Below are 13,823 nucleotides of genomic sequence, written 5' to 3'. Positions count from 1 at the left end.
ATTGAAAAATTATATAGTGTTAATTATTGAAACAGTATTTTTTCAAAAAAGTTTTAATAACTCTTGATGCTGAATTCTAGCTCTAGACCTTTCAATTAATTCAGAATAATAATGGCGCGCGTTAATTTTAGCTCTATTATCCACAAAGCTATTACTTTTTACAAAAGAACTGATTGTATCGAAATTTAAAATAGCAAATTTCACAAAATCTTGACAGTTCTATTAAACGTGAACACTCCATTCGTTCTATCGTTCTTCACTTGTGCTAAAATGCAAATTGTGCGAGAGAGAATGTTCCTGTACCCTTTCAAAGTTAAAAAGCTCAGATTGTACTACAAATAGTTCTTATAATATTTGTATAACATATATTATTCTTTTATTTGATTACAATATTTTCAATCTTAACTTAAAAACTTAAACTCAATACTAATTCATCAAATCTTTCAGAACAGATACAATTCAAAGAAGTCAAAAAGAATCGAAAACAATTCAACGATTAATTTTTTCAAATCATAAATTATTGCGCCCAATTGGTATCTCGAGATATATATCCACCACTAAACTCAAGAACAAGCTTCGACAGGAAATGATAATTACCCCAGAACAATGTGGATGAAAGTTGGCGGTATTTGAGTGTATGTACCGGTGTTTCAGGAGAAAGCTTAGCCGAGCTGCATCACGGTTCCGCAGAGGTCGCCAGTAACGGTTCGTTGCTGCTCCTCTTATGCGTCTTTCTCGGTCGGATACAACAGGTGCTGAGATGAAGGATCGACCAGTTTCGTCGCTTCCTCGCCGCATCACAATACACAGAACTTTTATATTATCGTTGGGAGAATGGACGTGGCCACACGTGAACAAGAAACGTGAAAAAACGGACGAGAGGAGGGCGGTGAATGCAAAAAACTTGAAAAGTTGAAACTCTGCGAGAGGAGAATGGGCTTGAGGCGTGGGGAAAGGTTGGCAGCATTGGTCCGCCATTGTCTTTCTGCGTCGCTCACATCCTTGATTCCATCTGTCAACTTGTCAGAGCGCTTCGACCTCGCGTTTTTTGTCCTTCCAGCTAGTGGAGCACTGGTGGTTAATCGGAAGCTGATGAATCATCCTGGGAGGAGGAATTTGTCGATGATTGGTTGGGTTCGAGGACCCAAGGAAATTGAGAGGTTAAGATTCGTCTTGTGCCTTTGTATTTCGGTTTTCGGGGTAGTTTGGAGTTTAGTTTCGATAGGGTGGAATTAACCCTTATGTCGATATTTCGAGTATCTTTTGTTGCTTTTACAGTGGAGGGGAAGATACTTGGATTTTCTTTTTTATTTATTTGCACAAAATTCTAAAATATTTTCAATTTCAATTTAATTATTATTTGATTTATATTCTTAGATTGGAAGTTAGATCTTTAAGGATTTTTTGATTATTGAAATTTTACAAGTCGAATGATGTCGACAATTCGGTCAATATTATTGATATAAGGGTTAAGAATAAATTAATTTAAGGTAAGTTAGTTGTACTAATCCAAATATGGTGTATACATTTCATATCCATTTTAGGTGTAAACGTCTCGCAACCTAACGTGGATGTCAGGTGCATATCTTTTACTAAGTTAATTCGTATAATTGAAAGTATCATTCTCATTCATTCTACATTGATCCTGTATGATAAATCTTGAAATCATCGAATGCATAATCAAGTTTATGATAATAAATAAGTACGTACAGATTTAATTTACGTACGAAAATATAGAAATATATTACAATTTTAACATATCTTCTTGTTCAACGCTCGGATAGACTGAATTACCAAGTAATTAGAAAAGAGAAAAAATTTAACATATTCACCGTCTATATTTATATTATAAAAAAAAAATGTTCTTTCTTTTTATGTTAAAATCCTTAGAATTACGAATTAAAAATTAAAAATTATCTTAACCTTCATATGAATGGATAGTAAACGTGTTAAGTTTCATCGAATAATCAATCATTCCATACTTTTATATTTATTTCTCATTTATTTTATACAGAGAAAAATGATAGGAACATGGATTATCATAGAATTTCTTATTTCCTCTTTTTCAACTGTTCCGTAATTTTATAAGTCAAAAGTGAAAAAAATATTCCATATTTCCATCATTTTCTCTGTGTTAAGCATTATCGAGAACCAATACTAAAAAATATTCAAAAGAATCATCGATAAAAAAAAAGAAACCTCTCGGCAATCAGAATCATTCTACCGTGCAAGGAAACAAAAAAAAAAAATCGAAGCACAATATGTAACTAAAAATTCCTTCCTCCCTGAAATTGAAACATTTCTTTCCCAAATTTTTTAGGGAATTTTGTTCCCGGCAAAAATGCAGAAAAAAAAATACTTCCGCGAAAAGTCGGTCCTCGATCGAATTTCCATAAACGCATTCCACAATCGTCGAAGCGTTCCAAATAAGTGTCGGGTGCAGGGACGTCGACAAAGGAAGTACGAGCCATGCGCCACCGATTTCCTGTAGGATGCGTGTCGGTGAAGTTCGATTATGCCCGGAAACCACCTCGACGCCCCTGTATTTCCTTATTCACTGCCGCTCCAGATCCTTCTTGAGAAGCAAGTTTTATGGGGCACGATGATCCTTCTGAACGATCTTGACGTGTGTTCGTCGAAAAAAAAAAACAGCCGTGATAAAGTTATATCATACATCGATGATCGAGCGTCTTAGGTATTTGTACGCGTATTTGTTTCGAAAATTGAACGATTCGTTGCGAGGATTGTTCAAATTTGTTTAATTACGAATCCCTTTTTGTTGAATTAAATTATTTTGGACAGGATTTATTATTGACATTTATTAATCAATTTCGTTGTTCCAATTAATTGTTCGATAAAATTCAAAAAAGAATATAATTGATTCTTCTTTCTTTGATTTCCTTTATTTTTAATAAAATTGATGATACCTCGATACAATTATATCCAAGTTAAAATTGAACCATCCTCGTGAAAAAATAAGAATCGATTGTGAGATATATTTGCCTAGATACGGACCACTTGAGCGAGGCTCGAATTATCAGTATTATCTAATTTTTTAAAGAGCCAGGTTAAAGCGCGAGTGAAAGAAACCGGAAGTCATCAAGAGCGCGCAAAGTCGATGACGAAGCGGCATCATCGAGAAGGGCGTGATCGATGGCGTGTTAACCGCGTTGTGAACGTTATATTCGCGAAGTAAATCACTCTGATTTATTTCGAAGAATGTTGAACAAGTGATAAAAAAAAAAAGTTACGTATGCATGATTTGTTGAAGCGAGTATGTACGGGTGTGCTTAATTCGTAACAGCGACACTAGCGCCAGCATTTTGTACATATGTATGTATACTTTCCTAATTAACGAGAAATTTGTTATTTCATTTTTATTGTTGAGAAATTGTAAGGAATAAGGGAGCGCGGGGAGTCCTGAGAAATGAAAGTGATATAAATGAAAAAATATTTAATAAATTGAATCATCATGAAACATCTGAAAAATTTAAAAATTCTCGGATGGAATTCAATTTTCTTGCAACTTTCATTTTAATGGACGAATACAAATTAAAAACGATGTTGTTCGTTCGAAGGATGAAATATTCTTTGGAAAATTATTGGAAAGATTATTGGGAGGTGGATGGAAAATTGTGTTACGAATTAAGGATCGGGTATTTGTAAAGCGACTCAATGGGCACAATGGGATATGAAAAAAAAAAAAAAGAAAAAGAAAAACATAAAACTGCCAACCTAATCCCAAGCTCATCAATTAAGTGATAATGAAGAGAAGTTTTTAAAGCGATGGCAGCTAACGCGTTTTACATAAAGTTGTTTATTTTTTTTTTCCGGGATTCAATGATCTATCCGCTCCATAGATCAAACAGCTCGAAGAGCAATCGAATGTCTCTGTATCGAGACAGATCGCGCAGTAATACTCGATAAAATCGACATAAAATTCAAAGTTTTCTCCGACGGCAAAATTATGAAATATACGATATGCGTTTTACAAGAATGCGTTGTTCCTTTCATTTATATTCGCACTTTAAAGAAAGAAAAATTTTCTAAACGACTTTGTTAAAAAAAATTATTACATTTATTTTATATCGCTTTTAAATTTTATTCCCCTTTCAGATACAATATTAATTTCTTATCACAAAACGTGCATATATTTTTTCTCAGATGGATAACCAGATGGATAACCAGAAAGTAATATTACGAAGGTAAGTGATATTTATTAATTAATTTCCATAAAATAACAAATTCTTCATTTATATCCAATAATACTAATATCTACGTAATGATTCTAGCTTTATAAAAAATCTAAAGTCAAGTTACAAAGCAAGAAAAAAACATTTGTTAGTTTTAAAATTCTGAACACGCTCTCAGTTCTTTTTAAAATCCTTCTCTGTTATCTTAAAGTCATGTAATATTTCACGTTTCGAATCTGTCCCCATGAAACCAATCCTTCGAAGGAATCGTAGAAATACATCGTGCCGAATCTCGAGTCGTACTCGAGAAGAGATTACCCCTTTTCCATCGGAAACGTCCACTTTCGTCGATCGTCTGGACAAACTGGCCCCCTCTAGGAACAAGTTCCACTATCAAATTCCAGGTAACCGGAGATTGAAGTTTCAAAAAGACAGCAGACGGGCACACAAACCACCCATGCTTCAATCTCGTCACCTGTGTCTGAAAGAATGCAGAGAGAGAAAGAAAAAGAAAGAGGAGTCATCGACAGATTGGACATCGCTCCATCGATCTTTGTTGATTCGATGGCAATTCTATTTATCCATCAATGCTTTCGAATCAGATTTCTCTCTGACGATCTATATTTTTCTTTCTGATCCGCCATTATTGGTCAAGTCTGTTCGACCAGGATGAAATGAGATAATTTAAGGATTGGCGAATTGACAAAATTTTAAGTAAAGAATGAATTTGCAGAATTTGCTTTTTGCTCGCCACGAATTAATAGAAATGTTAGTGTTATGGATTTTAATATATTTGTACGTTGTATTATTATGTCAACTCGTAAGTAATGTCAATTTAAAAGTATAATTTTAATAGGGAAATGTATATTTATATAAATATTTCAATCAGATTAATTATGAAGATCATTTCTTATGATTAAGATAAATTTTTTATTAATTCCAGGTTAAAATATGGATTTACATTTAATCGTTTATTTATTATATCATAAAAAGATCATTGATTTAGCTAATAATTGTCCATTGATTGAATGACCATTCACTGTGACGATGATATCAATTATCAATTTTTTCTTAATATATCTACAATGTCTTTCGATTCAATTATGTTCAACATTTCAAAGTGTTACTATTAGCGCAATATATCGTTCGAAATAGATCGAGTTTAACCAGTTGACGTTTGAATGATTCCAGTTGGGGAACAAGTAGACGCAGACTCAGGCAAGGGAAGATCAAACTAGTTTTCGAGACGATCGCGTGCACGTCGATCTCTTTTACGAGTTCTATGCTTCGTAAAATCGATTGCGAGCCATTGCATGAGCAGACAGGAAGGCTGATTAGACAATCCCTTTAAGTAACTCCATAGGAGAAGCTTACTTTATCTGGATCAATTTCTTAAATTCTTTTATTCAAGATAACGCTTCGATAAAACGTACATTCGTAATTAATCGTTGAACGATTGAATTTATTTTTTTCAAAGAATCGAATTCGTGTTAAAATACCAATATTATTTTTCAGTATTAAAGATAATTTTCATTAAACGCAATTAAAAATTATTTAACGTAACTCTTCAACATCGAGATAAAAATTTTTAAAAAATTTTCTTTCAACTATTAAATTCCAATTTGAAAATTTTAATTTTCAATTTTTTTCTGCCACAATAACAACTCTTTCGAGTTATAACAATAAGAGAAATCTTATCGCGAATCAAGTTTAAAAATTCGAATGATATGTTTCCTCGAATCGTTTGAAAGTTGCACGAAAGAGTTCAATCGTGTCTCGATCGGTTGGAATACGTAAACGATGAGAAGTTCTTGCGCACAAATTTATCGAGGAAACGACAATTTCCATCGTGTCGGAATAGATATGTTTCTTATTTTTATCCGAGCTTTATCTTCACCGAGGGATATAACCGTTCTCTTTCGTGTGCGAAATTTTAAACAAGTCAGGAATGATAAAATTGGAAAAGGCACTCGAGGCGCAATTTATAGAAACCGCAAATTGCAGAGGAAGCGATGAAACTGTTACGATTCATCCAGGGAGTTGAGTTTTCGTCAATAGAGCGTGTACAAGGGTGAAAAAGGAAAAATAAAAAGTGAATATTCTTTTACTAGGTAAGAAATTTTTATAGGTTATATTGCCTTGAATATTTTTGTGTCATAAAACATTCAAAAATCATTTTCATCGAGTCTAGAAAAATAATAAAAAAATAAATATGTAATTTTAGTAAATATTAAGGAATGATGTTTCATAGAAGACAACTTTTATTTCGTATTAAAAACTAGTGTTTGGTACACGTAAAATATTTTAGCCTTATACTTTATCCTGTTTTATAATATTAAGAAATTAAAAATCTGTTTTTCTGCTGTTCCAGATAAAAAACCAATTTCAGTTGAAAATGAATTAAAATAAGACAAGACTCGTGTTTATAATTTAAAGAATTTTTCTTTCTACAAAATTCTTTTATATAAAAAAAAAAAATAGAAAATCATAGAAAATATCTCCCCACGTAATCAATCCTTTTAATCAAACTAATTTAACAAAACATTTTAAAATTATCCTCCATTATAAACTATTAAAAAACAATCAAACAACTCGGGACTGTATAATAACTCAACATACATAATTCACGCACCCACTAACAAAAAATGATAACGAATAAAAGAGAACAGCGAAACAAAGGCGGAAATAAAAAGGAAAGGACACGATGCCGGATAAAATTCTCGTTTGTTCACATTTAAAAACAGGCGGATACGCGTTTCAAGATGCGAATATTTTTCTTCTTATACACCGCCTCTTTTCCGGTAAACACACCCCTTATCTCCACATCCCCTTTCCTCCACGTTTCTCGATCCACACCCCCTCCCACGCTCCCTACTCGAGGCGGAAATTAAAGTAAAAGGACAGACCACGAGCAATTCGTTCGAATATTTTAAGAGGAAAGTTTCGAGGCGCGAATCGTGATCTAATAAGCCGAGTTCGTTGTCGTCTAACGATAAAAAAAGAGAAAAGAGACAGGGAAGTGGCGCCGTTTTATGCTGCGACGCACGTCCTTATTACGCGATCTACGTAGATTTTAACGCGATGAAATTGTTATCGAAAATTTCCCCCTCGAGACGTGACGGTGTTCCCGAATGGAGGAGCACAATAGGCGGCCATAAACGAATCTGTTTTTATTATGCGGTTTTTATTTCGCGGGGATAAAACGATCCCGGGAAAGGGATTCGTTTTTATCTTTATATCTATTGATGTTTGATACACGTATGAAATATTCAAGAATTGTTAGAGTTAAAATGTGAATATTTTGAGATTATTTTCAGAAAAGTTTCATAAAGTATTTTTATATAAAATTTATTTTGTTATTTGATTGTAATAATCTGTTAAAAATTTTCTGAACTTACTTTTATGTAAAGATATGAAAAGATAGATAAGATTTCAAGTAAGTTAGGGATAGATAGCCATGATACCTAAAATTATTTTAAGCTTTAATATATGACATTAAAAATATTTTTCCATATCTCTTAAATACCGAATCTACTTTTTTGCCTTAAGAATTTACGCTCGAATAACGTAAGAGAAAATTCAAATCGATATCCATTATCCAATTATCCCGATAAAAACAGTTTGTAAAAACCGATTTCACGATTTCATTCGATCCAAGCTTTAAAATTAAACGAAACCACATACGAAGGTAAGAGGTAGGGAATCACGTTTTCCATTAATCGCGAACGAATTCTATCGAAAAATCACCACCGGATTAGCTTTTCAACCGTGACCTGGAATGCGAGTGGAAAAAAAAAACCGAATCCACCGTCTTTATCATCTCGTCACAGTCGACCCGTAACCCGATCGTAACCCCCTCCATTGTAAACGATGCTGCAAGAAAACCCGGGAAACGGAGAAGGACTGGAACAATTTGTCCCCGTTTCCGGTTAAAGAGGATCGTCCCTGGCGTCTGTTAGAAAACTGTCTCTGTGTACGCGAGGCAAATATGCGAAAAGTTTCGTCCCACACTTGAATGTGACCCTCCCGTAAAATGGTGGACGTTATATATCCGTGGCGCGGGCTGGACGGGGCAAGATAGCAGGGTAGGCGTTATAAATTGCCACGATTTCATTCATGACTTTTCATCCCCAGAAGATCCGCTACAATGTGACGTGATTACGAGTAAAATTGCGTTGCTAATGCGAGGGAAAAATTGTGAATGTGTTGTATTTATTAAATGGACTCGAGTAAGTGAAGTAAAGTAATGGTAATATACTATAATTTTTTGGAAATATCTTTTTATACGAGGTTTTTGATTCTTTATATTTATTATCTTGACTATAATCCTGGAAAAAGTGTAAGTAAAATTTTTCTATTTTATTTATTTTTTATATCTTTTTAATTCTGTTATACTATCAAAAGAATGATTTAATATAATTCCTTGTAGGGAATGATGTGAACCATTTAAAAAAATTAATTCATTCAAAAAGATTAACTCTTGTGCTAATCTAATTCCGAAAAAAAAAAGAAGAAATTCAATATCTTTATTGACTTTTTCACCTCGTCGAGACACTGTATTACATGTGTTGATCCACAAAACCATCCCCATATTCAAAAATATCAGGAATTTTAATCTCTCGAGTCTCATTACATTCACAAGAATCACTGAATCCATTAATCCATTAATCCATTAATACCCACGATACAATCTTTATACAAACCCGGAAGTGATCGCATTATCCCGTGTTCAGAGACGTACATGCGCGCAAGAATGGAAAACACGGATGGAGGAAAGGGAACACAGAGAGTTTGGTACGTGCAGTGCGTATGAAATATTGCGTTATTTCTAAGTTCCCTTAACTCGTGTTTCGCGCACCGTGATACAGGATGCGCGTCACGTATCCTCGAAATAAAAAGAAATAGAGAGATCGCATTGAGCTCGACACGCCGCTTCCCAAATAAAGTTATCCGACGAAAGGGAACGAAACACGGCGTATCGATTCGGTACAGGGACTCGTTAATCGATTGCGCGCAAATACGCATGGACAAGCGATCAATTTGAACCTTTCGTGCTCGAAGACAAGGTATGTAGAAACAAAAAAAAAAAAAAAAAGAAAGAAAGAAAAAAAAGGAAAGGAAAGGATTTACAAGCTCGAAGTGGAATAGTAAGTGATAAACGGCGACCCGATATTCGACGCAATATTTCCAGTATGCTCGTGTATGCCATGGCACAAATAAACGGATGACTCCATGCGTATATAATATCGTAGAGAGTGTGTGACAAAAGAATAGATGGATGTTTATAAAAAGATATATCAAGGTATATCAATTAGATGAGAAATTGGTCATTATCAGATTATCAGATTATTCGTTTATGATGATTTATATCTTTTGATTTATAAAACTTTTTATTTAACATAATTATTATAATATTACGATATTTAACATAAAAATGATTATTAATTTTTTAAATTAATAATTTTATTATTTAAATTATCTTTTGTGATGTATTTTATTTTATTTAGAATCGTTGAGATCCATTAATTTCATTTTCAATTATTTCCTGTTATTTTTGCATCGCAATTGGAAAATTAAGAAAGATCTCATCAAAATGTAAAATGATGTACAAATTTATTCAGAAATTACTTTTTCACGACTGTTTCTTTTAAATTACCAGCATCGCAAAGGTCTTTTATCATATGTCGGAAAATACCATTTTATTCCAACCATACGGGTCTTCTGAGGGATGGTTTCGTCCACAAAGAACGATACACGAGATTTCCTCCAAATGGAATTACTCAGGAATTTCTCAGGAAAGGAGAGAAAAACGCAATCATCCTTACGTGGATATTTAAATGCCCATTCAATATCTCTTCTCTGCGAACTTTATATAACATTATTATTTCAAATAACAACGTATATAAATGCAAAAACAAAATAGAATATAACACAACAGATAAAATATAACACAAACAGAACATAGAAAAATTTCCAAAAAGCTAAATAAATAATCATCAAAACATCGAAACATTGAAAATAGAAAAAAATTAAAAAGATAACTATAAATAAATGTAAGAAGAGACAAATTGTGCTCGGAACTCAATGAATCTATTGAAAAAGTAAAAGAATAGTAAAAACAAGAAGGAACGAGAGAGAGAGAGAGAAATAAAACTAATGGTTAATGGCAGCACCAGCGACAAGAAAAGAAGAATATTGAAAGAGATAGAGAGAGAGAGAGAAAGACAGCTACTTTTCTATCCGAGGTGACTATTGCAGTTCGTTTATTGTCTGATTATTAATTACCCTCGATATATGGGGAGACTGCTAGGCCGTAAATAATAACGAGGAAGCCGAGCTGTCGTGTCGCGATCATTATTTACCGCTTCGTGTTACGTTGCACGGGGGCTCCCTGGCTGTTTCGAAAATCAGCCGAGGAGAGGGCGCGAGAGGTGTTGAATTACGAGGAGAAAAAAAAGTAAAATGAAAATTGGCTGTGAAAGATTTGCGTTCGCTGGATATCCAATCATTGCTTCGCTATAAATTAAAATTTTTTTCAGAGAGCACGAAATGCTTCTATATCTCTAATTTAAACAATCGAAACGTAGGACAATTTTTTCGTTATTGCAGGAAGTAATGCGAAATTAAAGAAGATATTAGATTATTATAAACAGAGATAAAAATTTCTAAAGAAATGATCTAAATTAGAAGGAAGAATATGACAATTGGTTTGATATGAAACGATCAAAAAAACTATCAAAGATAAATAATTTTATTAATAATGCTTTCGAAATTATAATCATATTGATCTTGAAGCTTTAAGCTTTAATATGTTTAGATGAGAAGAGAAATCTGCGTCATAAAAAATTGCAAAATCATCGTTTCGTAATTTTAAACTTGAAAAGATAGGGAAAATAGGATAATTCAAAATATTATTCAAAATTTTTGCAAACTTTCGTTATAAATTATAATAATACATAATAATATAATATATTTTTTAAATCATATAACTCTATTTTATAAACTTAAAACAATATATTTTTCAATGCATATATTTATAAAAAAAAATATCATTTTAAATAAAAGCTCGAGAAATTAAAAAATTATCTATAATACTTTCATATAAGTTAACTCATTATGAGTTATGACGAGTGACAAAAGTTGCAACGAGTTGGCACGAATTATCCAAAATTATAAAAGTTAGGACGAATTTGAGTGTACTAAAAAGAGTTGGCAATAGCTTTTATCCCACACTTTTTGTCTCAATTCATCTAGATACTTTGCATAATTCTACAAGCTATAATAATTTAATTAATTAATATAATTTCAGAAAATGATAAAAAATATTTCATAAAATAATGATTTTACGAATATAAAATATAATAAGTTCTAATTATACATAATTAACAATTACTTTAAAAATGTGCCAAAACTATTTTTATCAAATGAAAAAAGAAAAGCATCTTATTGAATATTCTTGTTGAATATATTGTTGAATATATTGAATATATTGTATTTCCGTTGATCTCTTAAAGTAAACTTAATAATATGATATTTTGCATATCGTTCATTATAAATTAATCAACGATGAAAATAGAATATAAGAATATTTCCAAATTTTTTAATCAACAGTACTTCTTAATTTAGTGTAAATATTATACAAATATTTCCTAACTTCTTCTTTTCAAATAATATACGTACCAATATCATTCTACGATATTTCAACACGAAATACAAGTATAGAATGAAATACAATCTAGTAGAGAAAAAGAATAACCTCGCTGATCAATTCCAGTTGTAATCCGTTCGAAATGTCATCGTTTATGGAAGAAGATTTAAAAAGATCAAAATTGGCATCCTATAATATTGTCAGTGACGTTTATGGACGAAACAAGACGTGCAATACAGCATCGCCTCGAGAAACGATCTAATTTCCGGACTGCAGCGCGATCACCGGTCAAACAGCAAGATGCTCGATTCACGACTTGGCGATTGGACGAAACAAACGGAACGTTCACCCGAAATACTCGAGCACGAAGACGAAGTTAAATTGGACGAAGTCGTATCGAACATAGCGAGCATTCTGAAGGCATGACCAATGCTACCGAAACTTTCTTTGATCCATTGTCCTCCCTATTCTAAGCTTCACGATCCTTATCCTGGATGCGGAATCTATTAATGGTCACGTAGCAAGAGTATAAGTAAGCAGATGGACTTTCGATTTACATTGGGTAACGAATGTTAGTTTGGTTGTTTTATGAGAAAATAATCATAATTCTTTATTTTTTTTTTTTTTTGAAGAATGTAAGTTTTGAAGTGCTCAAACTTTTTAGATAAGATTATGTTTTTAGATTATATAAATAAAAGGTGAAGTAAAATTGCTATGAATTAATTAGATTTGTGTTAATGTGCTAATGTAAGTAATGTTTTTGATGAAGTGTATATTTTCGCTGAAAAAATGTCAGCTTATTTTTTATGTTAATATTATGCCAATAAAATTAAAAAAGAAACATCATAGCGATGTAAATATTGTTTCCAAAATGTCGCTTCAAGATTTTTTTTTTCTTTTACTTTCTATCCATAAATATAATTACTTTTTTATACAGAAATTAACGTTTGAACGAATAAAAATCTTTTCATTATAAATTTTTTCCTTTGAAAACTAAGCTGCAATTATTATAATTATTTTTCTTTAAAATTTAATAAAACTAGGAATTGATAATTTCTTTTAACAACAAAGAAAATTAAAAGTATATTTCTAAATTGATTTTCAAAATAAATCTTGTATTAATCGATCAAGATTATATGGAGAAAGCAAAGAAACAATAAAAGAACAAAGCTTAATTAAAAATTGTTGAAGTAATTTCAAATAACTTTATCCTTTGTAAAAACTTTCGTTTCGATTTTGTTAACAAGTTATTAATAAAAAAAACATCAGCCAATCATAAAAAAAAAATAATTGCGTCGCATTGGGCACGTGTCACTGACAAAGCTCGAATAAACAAGTCCAAAGAACATGCGTCGAACTGAATGTATTGAATATTTATTGGACAAAATTATATCGAATTATACTTTTACCCGCACACAATGAATAAAATAATTAACTATTATTCATGTAGAATGAATAAATCGAATTTATTCATCATTCAAAATGAATTATGCAAAATCATGGCAGAAAAAAACGATTATTAAATTTTTCTAAATACTTCTAGATTTTTTAGATTTAACAGATTCTAATAGACTTTCTGATAAAAACTCTTCTACATGGATAAAGGTAATTATTTAAAATTTTGTCTTTCAAATTATGAAAAAAATTTTGTATTTTCATCAATTAACTTAAATTCATTCGTTGGTAAATAATGAAACGTTATAATAAAAAATAATGAAGTTAGAGATATTAGTAATGACTCTTGAAAAAAAATTCTACGATAAATAATAAAAATAAAAATAAAATCTTTTAATTCCCATATATAAAGTTTTGGAATTTGAAATCACTTCAATATTTTGGTTATACACTTTATACTTTAAGCATCACGGAATGATATCCAGTGATACGTTGAATAGAGTTTACGTCAAGTTCTTGTGAACGTTAACCCCTTACCTTGGAACTTCTCTTTCGGTGTATATCGTTAAAGTTCATCGCAGTCGTTG

At 31.8% G+C, this 13,823-nt stretch overlaps 1 protein-coding gene across 7 annotated transcripts in view; it reads left to right on the top strand.

The window, feature by feature from the left end:
• Nucleotides 1-4,018, top strand: part of LOC122714402 (zwei Ig domain protein zig-8-like) — a 262,470-nt gene extending 258,452 nt beyond the window's left edge. For 6 of the 7 annotated variants that reach the window (XM_043935707.1, XM_043935705.1, XM_043935708.1 and 3 more), the window contains one exon: nt 655-4,018. In XM_043935707.1, coding sequence (XP_043791642.1) covers nt 655-764 — 110 coding nt within the window. In that variant the 3' untranslated portion in view covers nt 765-4,018. The remainder of the gene's footprint in view (nt 1-654) is intronic. The other variant, XM_043935709.1, reaches the window with a different exon arrangement.
• Nucleotides 4,019-13,823: the final 9,805 nt, after the last annotated feature.

The sequence above is a fragment of the Apis laboriosa genome, unplaced genomic scaffold (assembly GCF_014066325.1).
Source record: "Apis laboriosa isolate Shangri-la unplaced genomic scaffold, ASM1406632v1 scaffold2_cov157, whole genome shotgun sequence".
NCBI lineage: Eukaryota > Metazoa > Arthropoda > Insecta > Hymenoptera > Apidae > Apis > Apis laboriosa.
Note: the sequence above shows the minus strand (reverse complement) of the source record. Positions and strands in the feature narration are given on the sequence as shown.